The sequence below is a fragment of the Pavona decussata genome, unplaced genomic scaffold (genome assembly GCF_977016875.1).
Source record: "Pavona decussata unplaced genomic scaffold, jaPavDecu1.1 SCAFFOLD_53, whole genome shotgun sequence".
NCBI lineage: Eukaryota > Metazoa > Cnidaria > Anthozoa > Scleractinia > Agariciidae > Pavona > Pavona decussata.
In genome coordinates, this window is record NW_028145475.1 from 2969219 (window position 1) to 2984494 (window position 15276).

At 36.4% G+C, this 15276-nt stretch overlaps 2 protein-coding genes across 2 annotated transcripts; one reads left to right on the forward strand and one right to left on the reverse strand.

The window, feature by feature from the left end:
• The first annotated feature begins 679 nt into the window (after positions 1–679).
• On the forward strand, positions 680–13871 carry LOC146480498 (uncharacterized). Its single transcript, XM_085109679.1, has 9 exons — positions 680–977; positions 3101–3304; positions 6939–7096; positions 7595–7712; positions 8288–8359; positions 9112–9195; positions 9514–9623; positions 9924–10039; positions 10234–13871. The coding sequence occupies exons 1-9, from the start codon at positions 680–682 to the stop codon at positions 10349–10351; spliced, it is 1278 nt and encodes a 425-aa protein (XP_084965805.1). The 3' UTR covers positions 10352–13871.
• On the reverse strand, positions 13820–15258 carry LOC146480499 (uncharacterized). The gene has a single exon (XM_085109681.1). The coding sequence runs from the start codon at positions 15210–15212 to the stop codon at positions 14610–14612; it is 603 nt and encodes a 200-aa protein (XP_084965807.1). The 5' UTR covers positions 15213–15258; the 3' UTR covers positions 13820–14609.
• Between the last annotated feature and the right edge of the window lie 18 nt (positions 15259–15276).

A 15276-nucleotide genomic window follows, 5' to 3' on the forward strand; every position in this document is an offset into this window, starting at 1 on the left:
CGGACAATATTTAAACCCCTCAAAATTCAAGTCGGTATTGGCGTTGAAAGACCGGCCAAAAGGATGGCATTTAAGACTGCCCTTTTTTTCTCCATAGACGCATAAACTGTTCAATGTCCAGCCGAAAAAAAATCGAAGCAGATCGAACATATTTTCATGTCATTTTCATATTCTCTTGGAGCCTGGTCGTTACGGATGCACGCATATAAATTTCAAAGAATTGAATTGTGTATTAGTTTTCCCGTTCTGTGATCAAGAGTGGCACATGAAAGCTAGAAAAAAAATTAAGACAAGAGGAGCTAAAAGGGAATCAGAAGGCTGTTAAACGCTTTTTGTGTGTTATCTGTGTTATTTAAAAATCCCCGGCTTCGCAAAGTAGTATCAAACAGATAGAGATCGATTCAGAAATCTTGTCAGATTTGATGCCGGGATGAATTTTTTTTGGTCGGTGGCACAGGCATACTCGGAAAAAGATCAGTTAAAATAATGGGCGTTTATTCCTTTGGTAGGAATCTGCAGGAAAGCAAGCGGGGGGTTGTAGGAATCCTGCAAGAATGAACCAATCAAATTTCTATACTCTTGACACATGCGCCAATCGATGATCTCACGTTCTCACGTTGCATAGTCCCACACGATGCATTAGTTCCGTGCGACAAGCTCGCAGGTTTACAAGCTCAACATGCCGCCTACGCGTACGAGCAGGAAAAACTACAAGGGTCGTAGTCCCAACGTACTGCGGTACATTCAGAGCTGTGGCAACGAGGAGGATATAGGGAGCTTGCTTGCTTCAAATCTTGCTGCGGGCGCACGGCTTGCAGCAGAAAACGAAACACAGGCCCATGACGAAAAAACGAGTCGGACCTACGAGCTCCGGCTCATGGCGTTAGAGAAGTTTGCAGAAAGTAATGGCGATGATGCCGTGTTGTTTGGCCCCAACAAAAGACCTTTTTTGGCGGCAACAATCCAGACTTATATGCGTAAGTTGGTATTCAATTTAAGCTTGTGTTATTTATTGCAGCTTGTAAGATTGTGAGAATTTTTCTCAAGCCAAGCCATACAGCTTGACGCTTTTACGGTTTAATTAGTGTGTGTGAAAACTAGCCTGCCTGTGTAAAGCAAGTGTAGCGAGATAACCCCGAAAAATCTTGAAACATAGTTTTCCAAATGGAGACATCATTTTAAGTTTTGTGCACAGAATCTACTGAATTAACCTACGTTATATTTCGTCAACTATTGTTGTATACTGTCCTTGATCTGTAAACTAGCTCGACCGTCCGAGGTGCGGACCGCAGAAACAAACGATTTCGGCCGCTTTTAAAAGCCTGGATGATTTGGCTTTATTACATTGAATCGCCCATTCATTGATGTTCCACTGCATGATTCAGCAGATTTTCACAAGTTCAACAGCAGATTTTCACACGTTCGTGTCAACAAATCGTTGGCATTTTTAAAAGCTTTTATGCATCCGATGGCCATGCATGCAGAGTTTTGTAGAAAGTTTGTATGGTGTTTGTCACATATAAAATTGTCGTAAACTTGTATTTTAAATCACTTTAATTGAAGATTTATTTTGCTGTAATCTTTTAGTTATGTCTTTGTTTATGTAAAGCCCTAGGTAAATGATCAAACTTGGGAGGCAACAATTTTACAAAACACAAGACAAAGGGCAGTGAGTCCACAGAACGATTTTTGCGCATTATCGCTGAAATTTCGACGTCAAGTGGGTGCATTTGGTTGCTTTTAACCGGCCATGTGCGCTTGTTGGTTGAGGTGGATAAACGATCAAACATTTTTTTTTTAAAATGAGAATGAACTGAACGTGGAAAACCATTTCAAGGCAAAGTTGGGTCAAAGCTGCTAAACGTTCAAACATGCCTTTTTTTTTTATTTCCGTCACGATGGATGAAATGTTTAATCGTTTGGCCGGGGCTTGAGCGTTATAAAATTAAGTACTCATGGGATTGAGCGCTGCTCAGATATCTGAGTGTTTACCCTGAAAGTTTGAGTCTTTCTGGTGGTACGTCTAAGTTACGGATAACAATGCCGTGGGTGAATAAAAGTGACACTATATACTATAAATCTTAAATTAGACAGTGATTTTGTCCAATGTAAACATGATCGGTCTTAAAGTACTGTCATTTGGAGAGGAGTTTCAAAGTCAATGATTGTAATGACTTTCCAACCTTGTGTGGACAGTCAGTGATGCATGAATGACTTTGCTATTCTTGAAGTCACATCTTTCTGCTCACAGACTTTAAATTGTTTGTTATTGTCAAAATTGAATGTCATTATTTTCTTCAAAATTTGGAATTGGCTATATCCATAATTTATGAGCTTGCTTCCATTAATTTTTGAGGATTGTGTGTCATAAAACTTTTGCCTTACTGCCTTGAATAATTACAGATTGTACCAGGCTACATGGTGGCGTCTGAACAATCAAAATCCTATTGAAGTTGCTTGAAGAATTCAGGCTCCTAGAGAGACGCATGAAGTTCTCCTAAGAGCCTGGAACAGGCTAAATTGGTCTGGCCAAGACTTCAATAGATTAGTTGACCCTCGAAAAACATTCCCTATTTTGGGGCAACTTTACAACACTTAAAACACTTTGAAATTTCTATGATTATATTTCTCCCTTTAATACATTTAAATGCCCATTTTCAAAGGAGATGAAAGTAACAATGAGGTATTGCTCTGGCTATTATTCAGGGAAACACAGCCATTTTTTAAACAACATCAAGACGGTTTAAATAAAACTAATTAAGCCTGATTGCTACTTGTGAAGCATAAGTAACATGCATGTGCAGTGTCATTTAACTTTTTTTTTCTACGTCAGTTATTTCTTATTTTAAATTGGTTCATGCTTGTTCAGTTTATACTTAAGTAACTTTCAAACATGAGGTGTTGTTGAGTTGTTAAATTGTTATATCCTGCCACTATTTTACAAGCACCTGTGATTATTTTATACTGGTTCCCTCATGATTGTATTTATGCTAACTGGCACATTTTTATTTTATTTTAGGGGGGATCGGGCTTCACTTAAGCTTTTTCAGCTAGTACTGGCAAAAAATTAAAAGACAAAACTATAAAACTTTCTTTTCAGAGATGTTGAGTGAGACAAAAGGCAAGAGGCTGGGAACACTCCGCTGCCGTGGCCTTAAGCCTCCAGTAGTTAGAGGCCATGCTGCGGCCTTTAACTACTGGTTGAATGCATTTGGACACACAGGACCATACGCCCAATCTGTTGAAGTTTCAGCAGATGGGTCCCAAAAAGTTGTGGCCAAAGGCAATCCTATGAATTCACCAGGTAAATGAAGTCTTGGTGGTTATGTTGCATTGTTTATTTATTATATATGCCCACTTTAATCGGTTTACACATATGGCCAGGTAATGCACATGCACATAATGCACATGCATGCTTTTTTTACTTCTTCGGACACAGACTCAAGGCTTAGTCTTTGTCTTGTTTGTCTTTGACACTATGCAAGCTTAATTTTTTAAAACTAACCGAATGGCTATTCAATTTCTGCCATTGTGCCCTTGTGTCGTATTAATACAACTTGACAAAAATTATTATGTTTTCTGATCACTTTTTGCTAGCTTCTATGCATATCTTCTTGCTCTTGCAGTCTTACTTTAAGTATGTGTGAGTAGTAGCTGACTTTGCGTCATTTTTACTTTTGTTTTGGTATTTTTGTGTCTACGGCTTCTAGAGAAGCGTAGACACTATGTCATCGGGTTGAGTGAAAGAGTGAAAGAGTGTAAGAGTGTAAATGCCACAGGAATCCCAAATAAAATACTATCGACAGCCGACGCTAATCCTCGACTGACCGAGATCTAAGCGATTGTATTTGGGGATCAGGACAATGGCGACAATACGGTAAATGATGTTTTTCGATGTTGATTTGCTTTTTACAAATAGTTTAAGTGATGATTTGAACTAGAATTCTGTAACTTCTGTAATTTTTATCGCAAACGTGCCCGAATTTACTGCGAGTGATCGCTTTGAACAAACACGGAGTGCCTTCAAATTTTACGTGCGTGTTTGCACGCACGCATCAAAACTGAAAGTTTTTTTGCCTCTAATAGCAAATGCGTCGTTTATTTCAATAAAATGTTTTTTTTAGAAAGCTTTTTGTTGATTTTTGTGTCTTTGTCAATTTATATATGCGTTTGAGAAGCGACAAATGCGTAATCAAGGACAATTTGCATAAGCGGGTTGAAATTTCATATGCCAAAGGTCTTCATCAACATGCCATGAATTTTGGCAATATTTTTGCGTTCAAGTGTGTTTTTCGGCAAATGATTAATAGGTAACCATATTAGTTTACGTCAGCTTTGGAAGCCAACGATATTTATTTATCTACTGCGCATTTTATTCAGTTTAAACCGCTCTAGGAAAAAGTTAATTTATGCGAAAACTATGGAAACACGACAGGAGTCAAACGGTTAAAGAATGATACTTGCCATTCATAAGTTCAGTATATATTAATTAATAGTTTCTGTTGCATTTTATGCCTACGTTTCAGATTAAAAACTTTGCTTTCAGTACTTCATGTTTAGAACTTTGCTGCATTGCTTTTAATACAAAGTTGTGGTTCACGTTGTAAGATTATATAATATATTGTTTACGTTAGAATCTCTTCATACAAAATGTTTGTGGTAAACGATACCAGCTTAATCTCTTCTCACCAGTATTCTGTGCAACATTTTACAACCATTTTTCTTTTATCTCTATCCTATTTCAACTCCTCCCTCTTCGTTTTCATTTCAGTCTTATTTCCCTTTTCTTCAATTCTTTTATAGCACATTTCTATACCAGTACTGCAGTAGACACATGCAGTCTGAGACTGCCTATTTTTATCAAAAGTTGAGATTTCCCTTACAAAAAACGTGCTTATTTTATATCCATTTCATATGTATTTTTAAGCTTTTTTTTATATTCTCTCTATTTTCAAGACTATTTTAAAGTTAGTTATTTTTTGCCTATTTTAAACCTTAATTATTTTGAAACGAAAAACAGTCAAAAAATAGTCCAACCAGCAAGTCATAATTACCTAAAAGATAGCTTGAAAATAGCTTTAAATTAGAGAAAAATGTGTATGCGATTTGAAATGTTAAAAATGTTATAGCCAGCGTGATCAAAGCTCTTGCATGAAATCAAGGCAAGTGGTCACTAATCAAAATCACACAGCATCAAGAAAGATTTAAAAGCGACATGAAAAGTATGTATTCTGCTAACGTCAAGTGAAATAACACATAGGAGTCTGACAGTCATAAATGACTTGGCCTATATTTATCAGGATTTGGTGACTTGACTCTGAAGCTGCAGTCTTGAGTATTGGCCTTCACAATCTGTAGTAAAACAGAAAATTGTGCACTTTAAGTGAGTTCATCGTATTAATTAGGGCTGTCAGTATGATTTTTGACACATATTGCAGTGAGCTTTTCCCCCGTAACAATCATGAGTGAATTAAACATATAAGGGTATACATTTAACTCATGGTGCTACAAAAGAAACGCCCATTATAGTGCATGTCTAAAATAATAAGTTAAAGTACTCCATGGAGTTGATCATGTAACTTGAATGAAAATCAAGTTTAGACGGACATGTTTACCCTAACAATCTAGAATTTGGAGACATAAAATTCAAGAAGCACATCTACTCAAGCAGACTATATATATATCTATAAAATCACACATTTTCATACAGTTTCTCATCAAAATTATTAAATAAAGCATACCTCTTTCTTAAAGTAGTTATCCATTATATATGCTGCTTAAAGCCATCATTTATAGCTTAATAGAAGTAAAAAACCAGGGGAAAGTTGAATCTAAACTTATAAACAGTTTTCTGCGAGCCTGCAGTGGCATGATTGCTGACCAAAATAGCTTTGTTCATGCCCAGTCTTCCCTGTGTTACTAAAATCCAAGATGGCTGCCATTGTTGCTGTGACTCCATTGTGCTTAAACCAATTACGATTGAAAGCATTGCTGATCTTTTTGTCATTAAATGAGCTCAAGATTCATTGAAGGAGGTTTGAAAGTAATAATATTTTCACAAATGCATTTCAGTGTCTTAATTTGTGCCTTTATGTATGTATGGTTTAGAAAACTAACATAACAAAGAAGCTGTGAATTATGAATTTCAGTGTACAGTGGAAGTTCTGGTTTGTGACATTGTTAGCCAAGTTTGAATTGCTGAATAAAATAGGAATAAAATATGATAGGTTAACCATGCATATGAAAAAAAAAAACAATTAAAAATTATAGACTATAATTTCATACATATTTTGTAATGGAATAGAATCTACCTCCAAAATAGGTGTAAAATAGTAGTTTAAATTTATTTTGCCATTTGTTCAAGGTTGTCATGGATAAAACAGGATAATGATAGCCTATTTTCTTCATATTCTCCAAAGAAACAGGCCACAGTCAACCTTTTTACGCAGAAAAATAGAAATAAAACAGTCTAATTTATTACTATTTTACTGAGCAAATTGAAATAGGATGTAAATAGCCTGTTGTATAAGCTATTTTTCAGCTTGTTGTGAAAATATAGAAAAAAATACCCCACCTGGTTTAATCTTGCTTTAAACTTTAAAATAGGTTTAAAATAAAAGTAAAACTCGAATAAAATGGATGCTCTAGTTTCCTTGTCAGGTAAAATATAGAAATAAAATATAATTTAGTGTGAATAGAAAAGTATAAAAATAGATGAGATAGGATTAAAATAGCCATAAAAAAGAAATAAAATAGGACTTTTCGCAAGGGATATGCTATTTTTTGTCAACTAAGAATATAATGACAATGGATTCTTTATTGCGTTTATTGTAGTTTCTTCTTTCTTTTAATCTTTCTCTTTTGTCTTTGTTACCAATCAACAGCTTATCACTAACAACACCTATTATATAACTCATCATTGTCTGCACGTTCTTTAGCTGTGAAACAGACCATCAAGCAGCTTGTGAGGAGATCATCTCGCCCTACAAGGAAAGACACACGTCAGGGGAGGGTGGCGTATGAGCCTAAAAAGGCCCCTCCATTCACTCTCCATCAATTGACAAGAATGCGTCAGTACTGTTTGAAGACAGTAGAGGTATTTATGTCTTCTTTTACAATTATGCATCAGAATACAACAATCGTGACCAGATATTAGAATAAATGGTAGAAATAGCTTTCCTCGTGTTGACACAGCTATAAAATACAGTACTCAAGGCTATACAACTACAGTTGCCTCCCGATAACTTGAACCTTCAAGGGCAATTGAAAAAGGTTCGAGCTATCAGGAGTTCGAGTTATCGAGGGTAAAATTATATAGAAAATGACCTGAAAGGAAAGGAAAATTGGTTCGATTTAGCGTGAAGTTTGAGTTAGCAAGGGTTTGAGTTATCAGGAGTCGACTGTATTGTATAAATGACAGAAGTCAACTAATTTCTTATGTCGTGTATGGCTTGTTTTATCAGTATTAATTTAAACCAATGATCTGTTAATACTATATTGTTATTGTTGTTAGGTTATGTACTGTATGGACAATTTAGCCACTCTTCCATTTCACTATAATATTGTAATTCTTGATGACATTTGGTCTAACTAGGGTATGCGAGGGTTATGGCTATGGACAGTCACCCTGTTTTCATTTGCCCTTTTCCTCCGAGGGGAGGAGCCACTGCGCCTCAAACTGCGACATTTAAAACTTCCTCCGAACTATGCAGGTTTGTACAGTTTTTTGAAAATTCAAACTATATTTAAAATGATAGTCAGGTTAATGAAAATTTCAACCTTGCCTCAACCCTAAAAGTAAGCACTTTTAGGGTTGAAAACACTGGAAATGTGTAAGTCAAAATTAGAAGTAAGCACTTCAATAAGAATTGAAAACACTGAGAGAAGATGGAGATTTATACAAGACAAAGAGAGGGCAGGAGAAAATCCACTGGTCATCAGATGTGCATTTAAGGTTAAACACTCATCGAACAAAGAAGTAAATTGGAGTGTAATAATGCTCTCCATCACAACTTGGAAATAGCATAGCCATTTTCTGAGTTTAAAAGATTGGCAGACACACCAATAGGCCGATAGTAATGTGGTGTACATGTGACATGAAAGCCATTCATAGTTAGCACACAAACAATTAGTGCACATATCCTTAAGTGATGATGCCAGCAAGATTTTAACTACAAGAAAAAAAATGCACAATGTTCTTACTTTTTCAGAAAATAAACCCATGCTAAAAAACAAACTTTAAATATTTTATTTTATTTAAATATTCTTGTTATATTGTTATATTCAGCTGATTCTGGTAGAATGCCACAAAGAATCGAGGTGAAAATACCATGGTCGAAGGCAGACAAAAAGGCAAAAGGTGACTTGTTATGCTACAGTTAAAAAAGACAGTTTACTAGCTGCCAGTCAATTTACCCTGTGCCAGTACATTTATGAAACCCCACCTGATTTATTTGGAAGGACATCTTTAACACATTTACTTGTGGGCAACATTGTTTAAGGTTAGCGTATACCTAAAGAGGTGTCTTGTGTCCAAGCGATGTAGCGCATCCAGTTTAATGATATTAATTGTAGATCCCCTAACCTACATATTAAATTAAAGCTTCTAGGTTAAACTAGCTATAGCTAAGGTAACCTTAAAAACTGTCAAGTTTGCTTGATGGAAATTTGATCAAAGTGATGGGTGCTTACCATTTGTCAGAAAAATCTGGATGGAATGACCGTTGAATGATGGGAAACGATTTTCCGAATTTATCAGCTGACTGTATGAGATTTGCGCCACAATTTACTGCCAGGTGTTCCATCCTGAGTACTCGCTGAGAAACGACCTGGAAACAGAATGATTCACATAAATGGTAAGCAAATTTCCGAAATTCTGTCCCAAACGGAAAAAAGGACTTCCTCTGGAGGTTGTCCACGATTAGTTTTTGAAAAGGTTTTCCAGAAAATTACCTGAAGTTTCCATTTTAATTCAAACCAAAATTTCCATTTTTTTTTCTGACAAATGGTAAACACCCGGTATTTTAATTCAGTTTAAGCACAACCACAAAAATATACATGTGTTTTTTGCAAGTAAACCCATATCTTATTTTTACCGTAATCTATTTTCAGGTGTGACACTTTCTCTTTGGGCCAACACTTTAAACCATGAGCTATGCCCAGTTTCTGCCCTTTTAGTGTGGTTGCTAATAACAGGTTTGTTGAATTTATGTGTTTGTTACAGTTTTTTAAAACAGGTTTCTAATTTATGATAATTCCTGTACGGCTAACCTGTATTAAAAGGATTTTGTATGTAGATCGATCAATAGCTATAGTCTAATATAGTGAGTAAACCAATAAGGAAATTAGCTGGCAGACTTCTTCTATTAAAGTGTAATAGCTAGTATTTGAATTGTCATGATGAAATGTACTACCATAAATGTTAAGAGTGCCTGCCCCCCACTCCTTCCACCCCAAAAATTCCATATTAGGCTTAGTAATTAAGCAATATTTTTTTTGTTCTTTTATGTACAGGAATTAAAAAAGGTCAAAATTATATATTTCCCCGAGTTGCCAAGAACAACAGAGCAGTTCTCCCTAACTGTGCTCGTGGTGTTACATCATACCGGAAAACTTTTTTAGAGGTATGTGTCTTATTTTTGTTCTTAATTGTTAAAACAGACTTCAATGATGACTGAGTTTAGAGAGGGTGGTGCAATTAAATTAAAAAGAATTTTGTGCCAAGTGAACGAATAAAAATGAGAGCTGCATGTAAAAGAAGAATGGGAGTAGGATGTAAGTTCTTAGAAGCTGAAGGGGTAGGTGATGTACATGGGGATGCAACCTATGGCACCAAATTTATTTTCTCTGAGACAGTGTACTTGCAGTAATTGTTCTGGATATCATTATTTTATTGATGGCAGCATACTTTTATATTGTTTCAGATGTCAAAGACTCTTTTTGGCAAAGAGTACACCACACACAGCATTAGACGGTCTGCAGCCCGATGGGCCGCAAGGTGTGGGGCCAATGACAGCTCAATCAAAAGGGCAGGCAGATGGTATGTGAGATGATGTAGATTTTAACATCCTTATGATGTCATTTGTGCATCTATACTCTAATTACAAAATTCTCAAGACCAATCAAAATGCTAGGATTACACCTGCCTAGTATAATTTAATTTTAATTATAATGACTTGCATAACTGACTGATAACTACTTTGCTTTACTCTAGTTTTGCCTTTTATCTTTCAGGAAGTCCAACAGTTTTGAACTGTATACACAAGACGCAAGAGCGGAGATGATAAAAGAGCACCACGATGGACAACCGGTGTCAGACCACAAAATGTGGATGTTCAAACCCCTGAGATAATCGTAAAAATGTAAAATTAAATTGGTGGGATACAGGATGTACGAGTTGCAAACAATGATGGCTATAAAAACAGTCTATTTTGAGTGTAACAGACAGCATAGAAAACTATAGTTAAAACCAGTATCACAGAGGCAAACATGAACATCCACATTTTGTAAACATATATTGTTCAAATTCTGACTCGAGGGTGAATAAGTTTTAAGGCTAATACACACAGAAATGAAGCAGAATCTGTGGACATTCTCGAGTTGTTTTAAAATAAACAGAAGAGGGAAATTATGCGGCATGTAACAATGAATAATTCCTGATCAAACAAAACAAGTTAATTGCCTTTGAATAGCCTCACTCACAGAATAGTCCTTTTTGGTCTATTTACATCACAGTTTGAGAAAGTATTAAAACGGGATTTGTACAAATGATAACTTTTACTGCACCTTTAAATACACATATGAACTCTGAAGTTCAAACACCAAGTTACAATAGGCCATTTTACAGTTGTATTTTTTAGTAACTGGCCTAATTTGGATTGGAAGCAAGGCTGGGGGTGACCTTGTTTTGAAACAAATGTCACTACTGTTTTTTATATGTAAATGCAAACTATATAGTTAGCATAAGAACAGCATGATCTACAAATGAAAAGCAGTGAGGTGTGTATTAAAACAAGGTCACCCCCAGCCTCGCTTCCAATCCAAGCCCATGTCACTAAACAAACAACTGTAAAATGGCCTATTGCATTTTTTTGCAACAAAGTAATGACGACAATCAATGAACCTTAAAATAAAGAAACATAATTTGATTGACAATATTTAATCTACCAATCAAACTCACTAACGGGGCCTTTAAATGGACCCAGCAATGAAGTGTCAGTGATCTGAGCAGTTTGGTAAGATGATTAATGGTAGCAAAAACTGCAAAATGCATTTCTAAAAATACCATAATAGTCTGTCATGAAATTAATAATTATTATTAATAATTGCAATGTGGCACGATTGAATTCCCCACTCCATAAACTATGAGTAGCCTGGTACTTGTGAAGGATTGTGGTATTGTTTGGGCATACAGAAAATGACAAGCATGTCATTTTTCGATGTTTTCAAGGTCTGACTAGCTTTGCTCTTGTTAATTCTGCTTCACAGTGCAATGCTTCTGGCTTTGACAACGCCAAAAATGGCATATTTGTCATCTTCCATCCACCCACTCAATCACACAATCCTTCACTAGTAGCTAAATATTATTGTGATTGGAAACAAATGTTAAGTGGGCTTCTAAACTAAAAAGCAGAGGAAATACAGCTATTTCAATTGATGTTATTGGATCAAAATAAAGCTAAAAGACAACACCGCAATGCTTTGTGGGATTATTTTTTTTGAATAATTTCATCAAAATTATCCCCGCACGTGCAGGTCATTGTACTGCTAATTACAACCTATTGTTTTCTCCAGGCATGACTGATTTTGATGAATTTATTCATAAAAATCCCACGTAAACTTTCGGTCTTGTCTTTTAGCTTCATGCTTTGAACCGACAACGTTAGTTGAAATGACTGAACATCTCATTTGAGCCAACATTTGAACTGTTGCACTCATTTGCAAATTGTTGTATGTTATATTTTTCATAATGAAGTACTTCAGTCTATACTTTGATAATAAAAAGGTGCCCTGTAATGATTGATTTGCTTAGCCTCTTAAGATATGTCTTAGAAGATAAAAAAAAATTGTATTCAAGGATATCTCTTGTAGTCAAATTTCCCGTTTCCAAACTACCAAATATTCCCTAGTCCCTTCTCTGGTCACATTCGTAACTTCTCATAAGCGACCACCCAGGCTTTACATTTTGGTTAGTGCCTAAAGTTTTAAGGAAAAGAAAAATCTAGTCATGTTGACCCTATAGCATTGGTAGCATGGATTGTATAATGTTGTTGCGAAGATTTTGTGAATCCAGACCCAGGAGACCACTCAAGTATTTACTTATGCTTGGATGGATCAGTTAATTGAAGGCAATAGTTAAGAAACCTGACAAACCTTTCTTGTTATATGTTTTTGTTTGCCTTTTTTGCCTTGACCCTGCACAAACAGCAATACAATTTGGAAAGTGTTGAAGTCACTGACCAATCAAAATTAAGATATTCAACTGTGGGGTGAACGTTAAAACAAAGGATTGTGCAGGGTCGCGGCCCTACCAACAGAAACTGCGGCACCATTGTTTTCATGGTAAGGTTTCATAACCAGTCCTTTAAGTAACTATGGATGGATGTTGGAGGCACCATCAGGGTAGCTTGCAATAGGAATGATCTTAATAACCCCCATTTATTTCTCAGCCCAAGGGTTCTTAGTCTCTCTGTTTTTTTTTTAGTTGAACGGCTTTCTGAAATATATTGGTTTCTGTGTTCCAAAGGCAATTTTCTGCATCCATTTTGCTTTTTCTGTACTCTATATAATTTCGCCCAATAATAATTACAGTAACTTTTAATCAGTATGCAAGTAACTTAAAGTTAACAAATCCATTACAGGATTGTGAATGTGATTGCTTGAAAAGTCCAATGAATGAAAAATTAGCTTAAATTATCAAAACACAACATTCAACCAGACCTCCCCTCTAAACTGTTTGGTCGAGAGTTCAGATGACCCCATAACAAATTTACATGTTTGGTTCTCATGCATATAGCAAAATCCCCTCCAAACTTGACAGAATCTTATATTTTTTCTGGTTATGGCTCAAATTAATTTTCACTACTAAATTTGTAGTAGCTACTTTAAATCTTCTATCACTCTTAAATGAGTCAAAAATGAAAATCAGTAGACTGACAAATAGTCACTGACATTTTTTTTCAGCACAATATCCTAATGTGTAAAATTTTCCACTCATTATCCTTAACGTGTAAATTCCTCAGGTGGTGTCCACAAAGGAAGCACCATCTGTCACTATATTTATAATATCATGAGTTTCCTTATCACCTGGCATGCGTTTCTCAAAATGGTTACCGGTCGTTTCGCTACACTGCAGTTCAGTCGATTTGCTACGTTTAAAGTTGACACATTCACTAATATTTGGACTCAATTAACTTCTCATGCAATCACTGTGAAACGTAGAAACTGCTAAGATAATTATTTTTGTCACCTGAAAACACTTTAAGAACGAGAAATAATCACATTTCACTTAACTGTGTAGCGAAATGACTTTGTAGCGAAACGACTGGATTCCTTTTTGAGAAACGCACCACTGGTACTGTTAGTAGTAACATAAACAACGATTATGCATGTATCAATGTTAAGGGGAGGGGGGGTACGGGCAAAGCAGCGGCATTTGAATTTTGTTGCAATTTTTTGGTCAAATTCCCGACCCTTGGGACTTAGCTCAAATTTGATAAAGTATCCACACCGGGGGGATAACAAAACCGTGTATAAATGACTCGTATTAAAAGTAATGAATTAATTTGAAATGTATGTTTTTAACTCCTGTTATTGAAGGTAGATTAGAGAAGATTGAAGTTGAATAAAGTTAAGAAAAAAAAAAAAAACAATTTCCGAGAGTTTGAGATTGTTTCCCAGCAGCGGAGAAGGCGTTGAGAGGATATTGTGTTTGTTATTTAAGGACAGTGCCTAATAAAAAAGAAGTATTTTTGTGTGGTTTATGACTATGCGGGAAAAGCAGATCTTAGCAAGGCCTATTGGAATCCAAAATAAAATTAGGGGTAACCACGCTTTTTTTAGAGATAATTAAGCAACAATATTTCTAAAAAGTGCCAAAATATAAGGCAATGGGGGATTTTTTTCTAAGTTGAAAAATGCACGGTTATCCCCAATTTTCTTTTGGGATACCTAGAAAACATGCTACGTTCTGTTTTCTCCGTATAGTTTTAAACTGCGCAAAAATTTTCCTGAATTAGTAGGCACCACCCATAGGAAACCCGAGTATCTCGAGATGCGCAGAACGTATGCGCAGTAATAATAGTAGACACCGTCCTTAATTGTCGTCTCCTGGAACACGAGTCTGCACGGTTAAATTCAAATGGACCCAGTCCTCTGCACGGTCAAATTCAAATGTCCACAGCATGGGGCAAAATTCGTGGTCAAATTCCCCAGAGAGGGAACAACAGAAGCGTTCAAATGCCGCACCTTTGCCCTCTCCATCTAAACATTGATACCTGCATTACAATATGTCCCTTTCAGAAACATGATGAAATATGATAAATAAGTGTATAACCAAGAACAAAGTTCAGAAGTGTTGCTTTCAGATGGCAGCAAAGCGCAGGACAGCATTAGTTCTTGCGAGACGACCTTAAGGTCATTCTTGACCTTTCTTCACTTGAATTGTTCTCTGAAACATTCAACGATGACGACGATCCGTCATTGCCGTCATCCACTTCCTTGTGAATGTCTTCGAAGTTCAAAAGGGCGTGTGCAGTAGACAGTTCCATAGGTATATCTTTTGACAGTTCAGTTCTGCACTCGGGGCAAGGTACGCCGCAATTGAAGCAAACTGGTATGTCGTCATACCAAGGCATGGTACAGGGCTCGTTTACGGAGAAGGCACAGTCCTCTTTAGGATAAGCTGGTTTTTTTCTTCGCCATTGATCTTGGCACCACTCAATCATTTTTTTTGTTGCTCTCTCTCCTGGTTGCCAACCCTCTGTTGCCGTTTTAACCTCTTCTTCCTCCATCCTCGCTTTCAAGTGGTCGAACGGTCTCGCGTCCAACAGTTTGCATACAAAATTTGCCACAACCTCGTGCATTTTCCATGTGAATTTTAGGTCTGGCGTGTTCCTTTTTTGTTTCTTCACAAATCCCAACATCAGGATAAACTGCCAGACAGCTATGTCATAGAGTGGTCTAAGAAATGACAAACGGTTTGACGACGGCATGTTGAGATCAGAGTTGTGAAGATCGCGACTGACGGAAAACGCTGGAAACGCTTACTTGCGATGC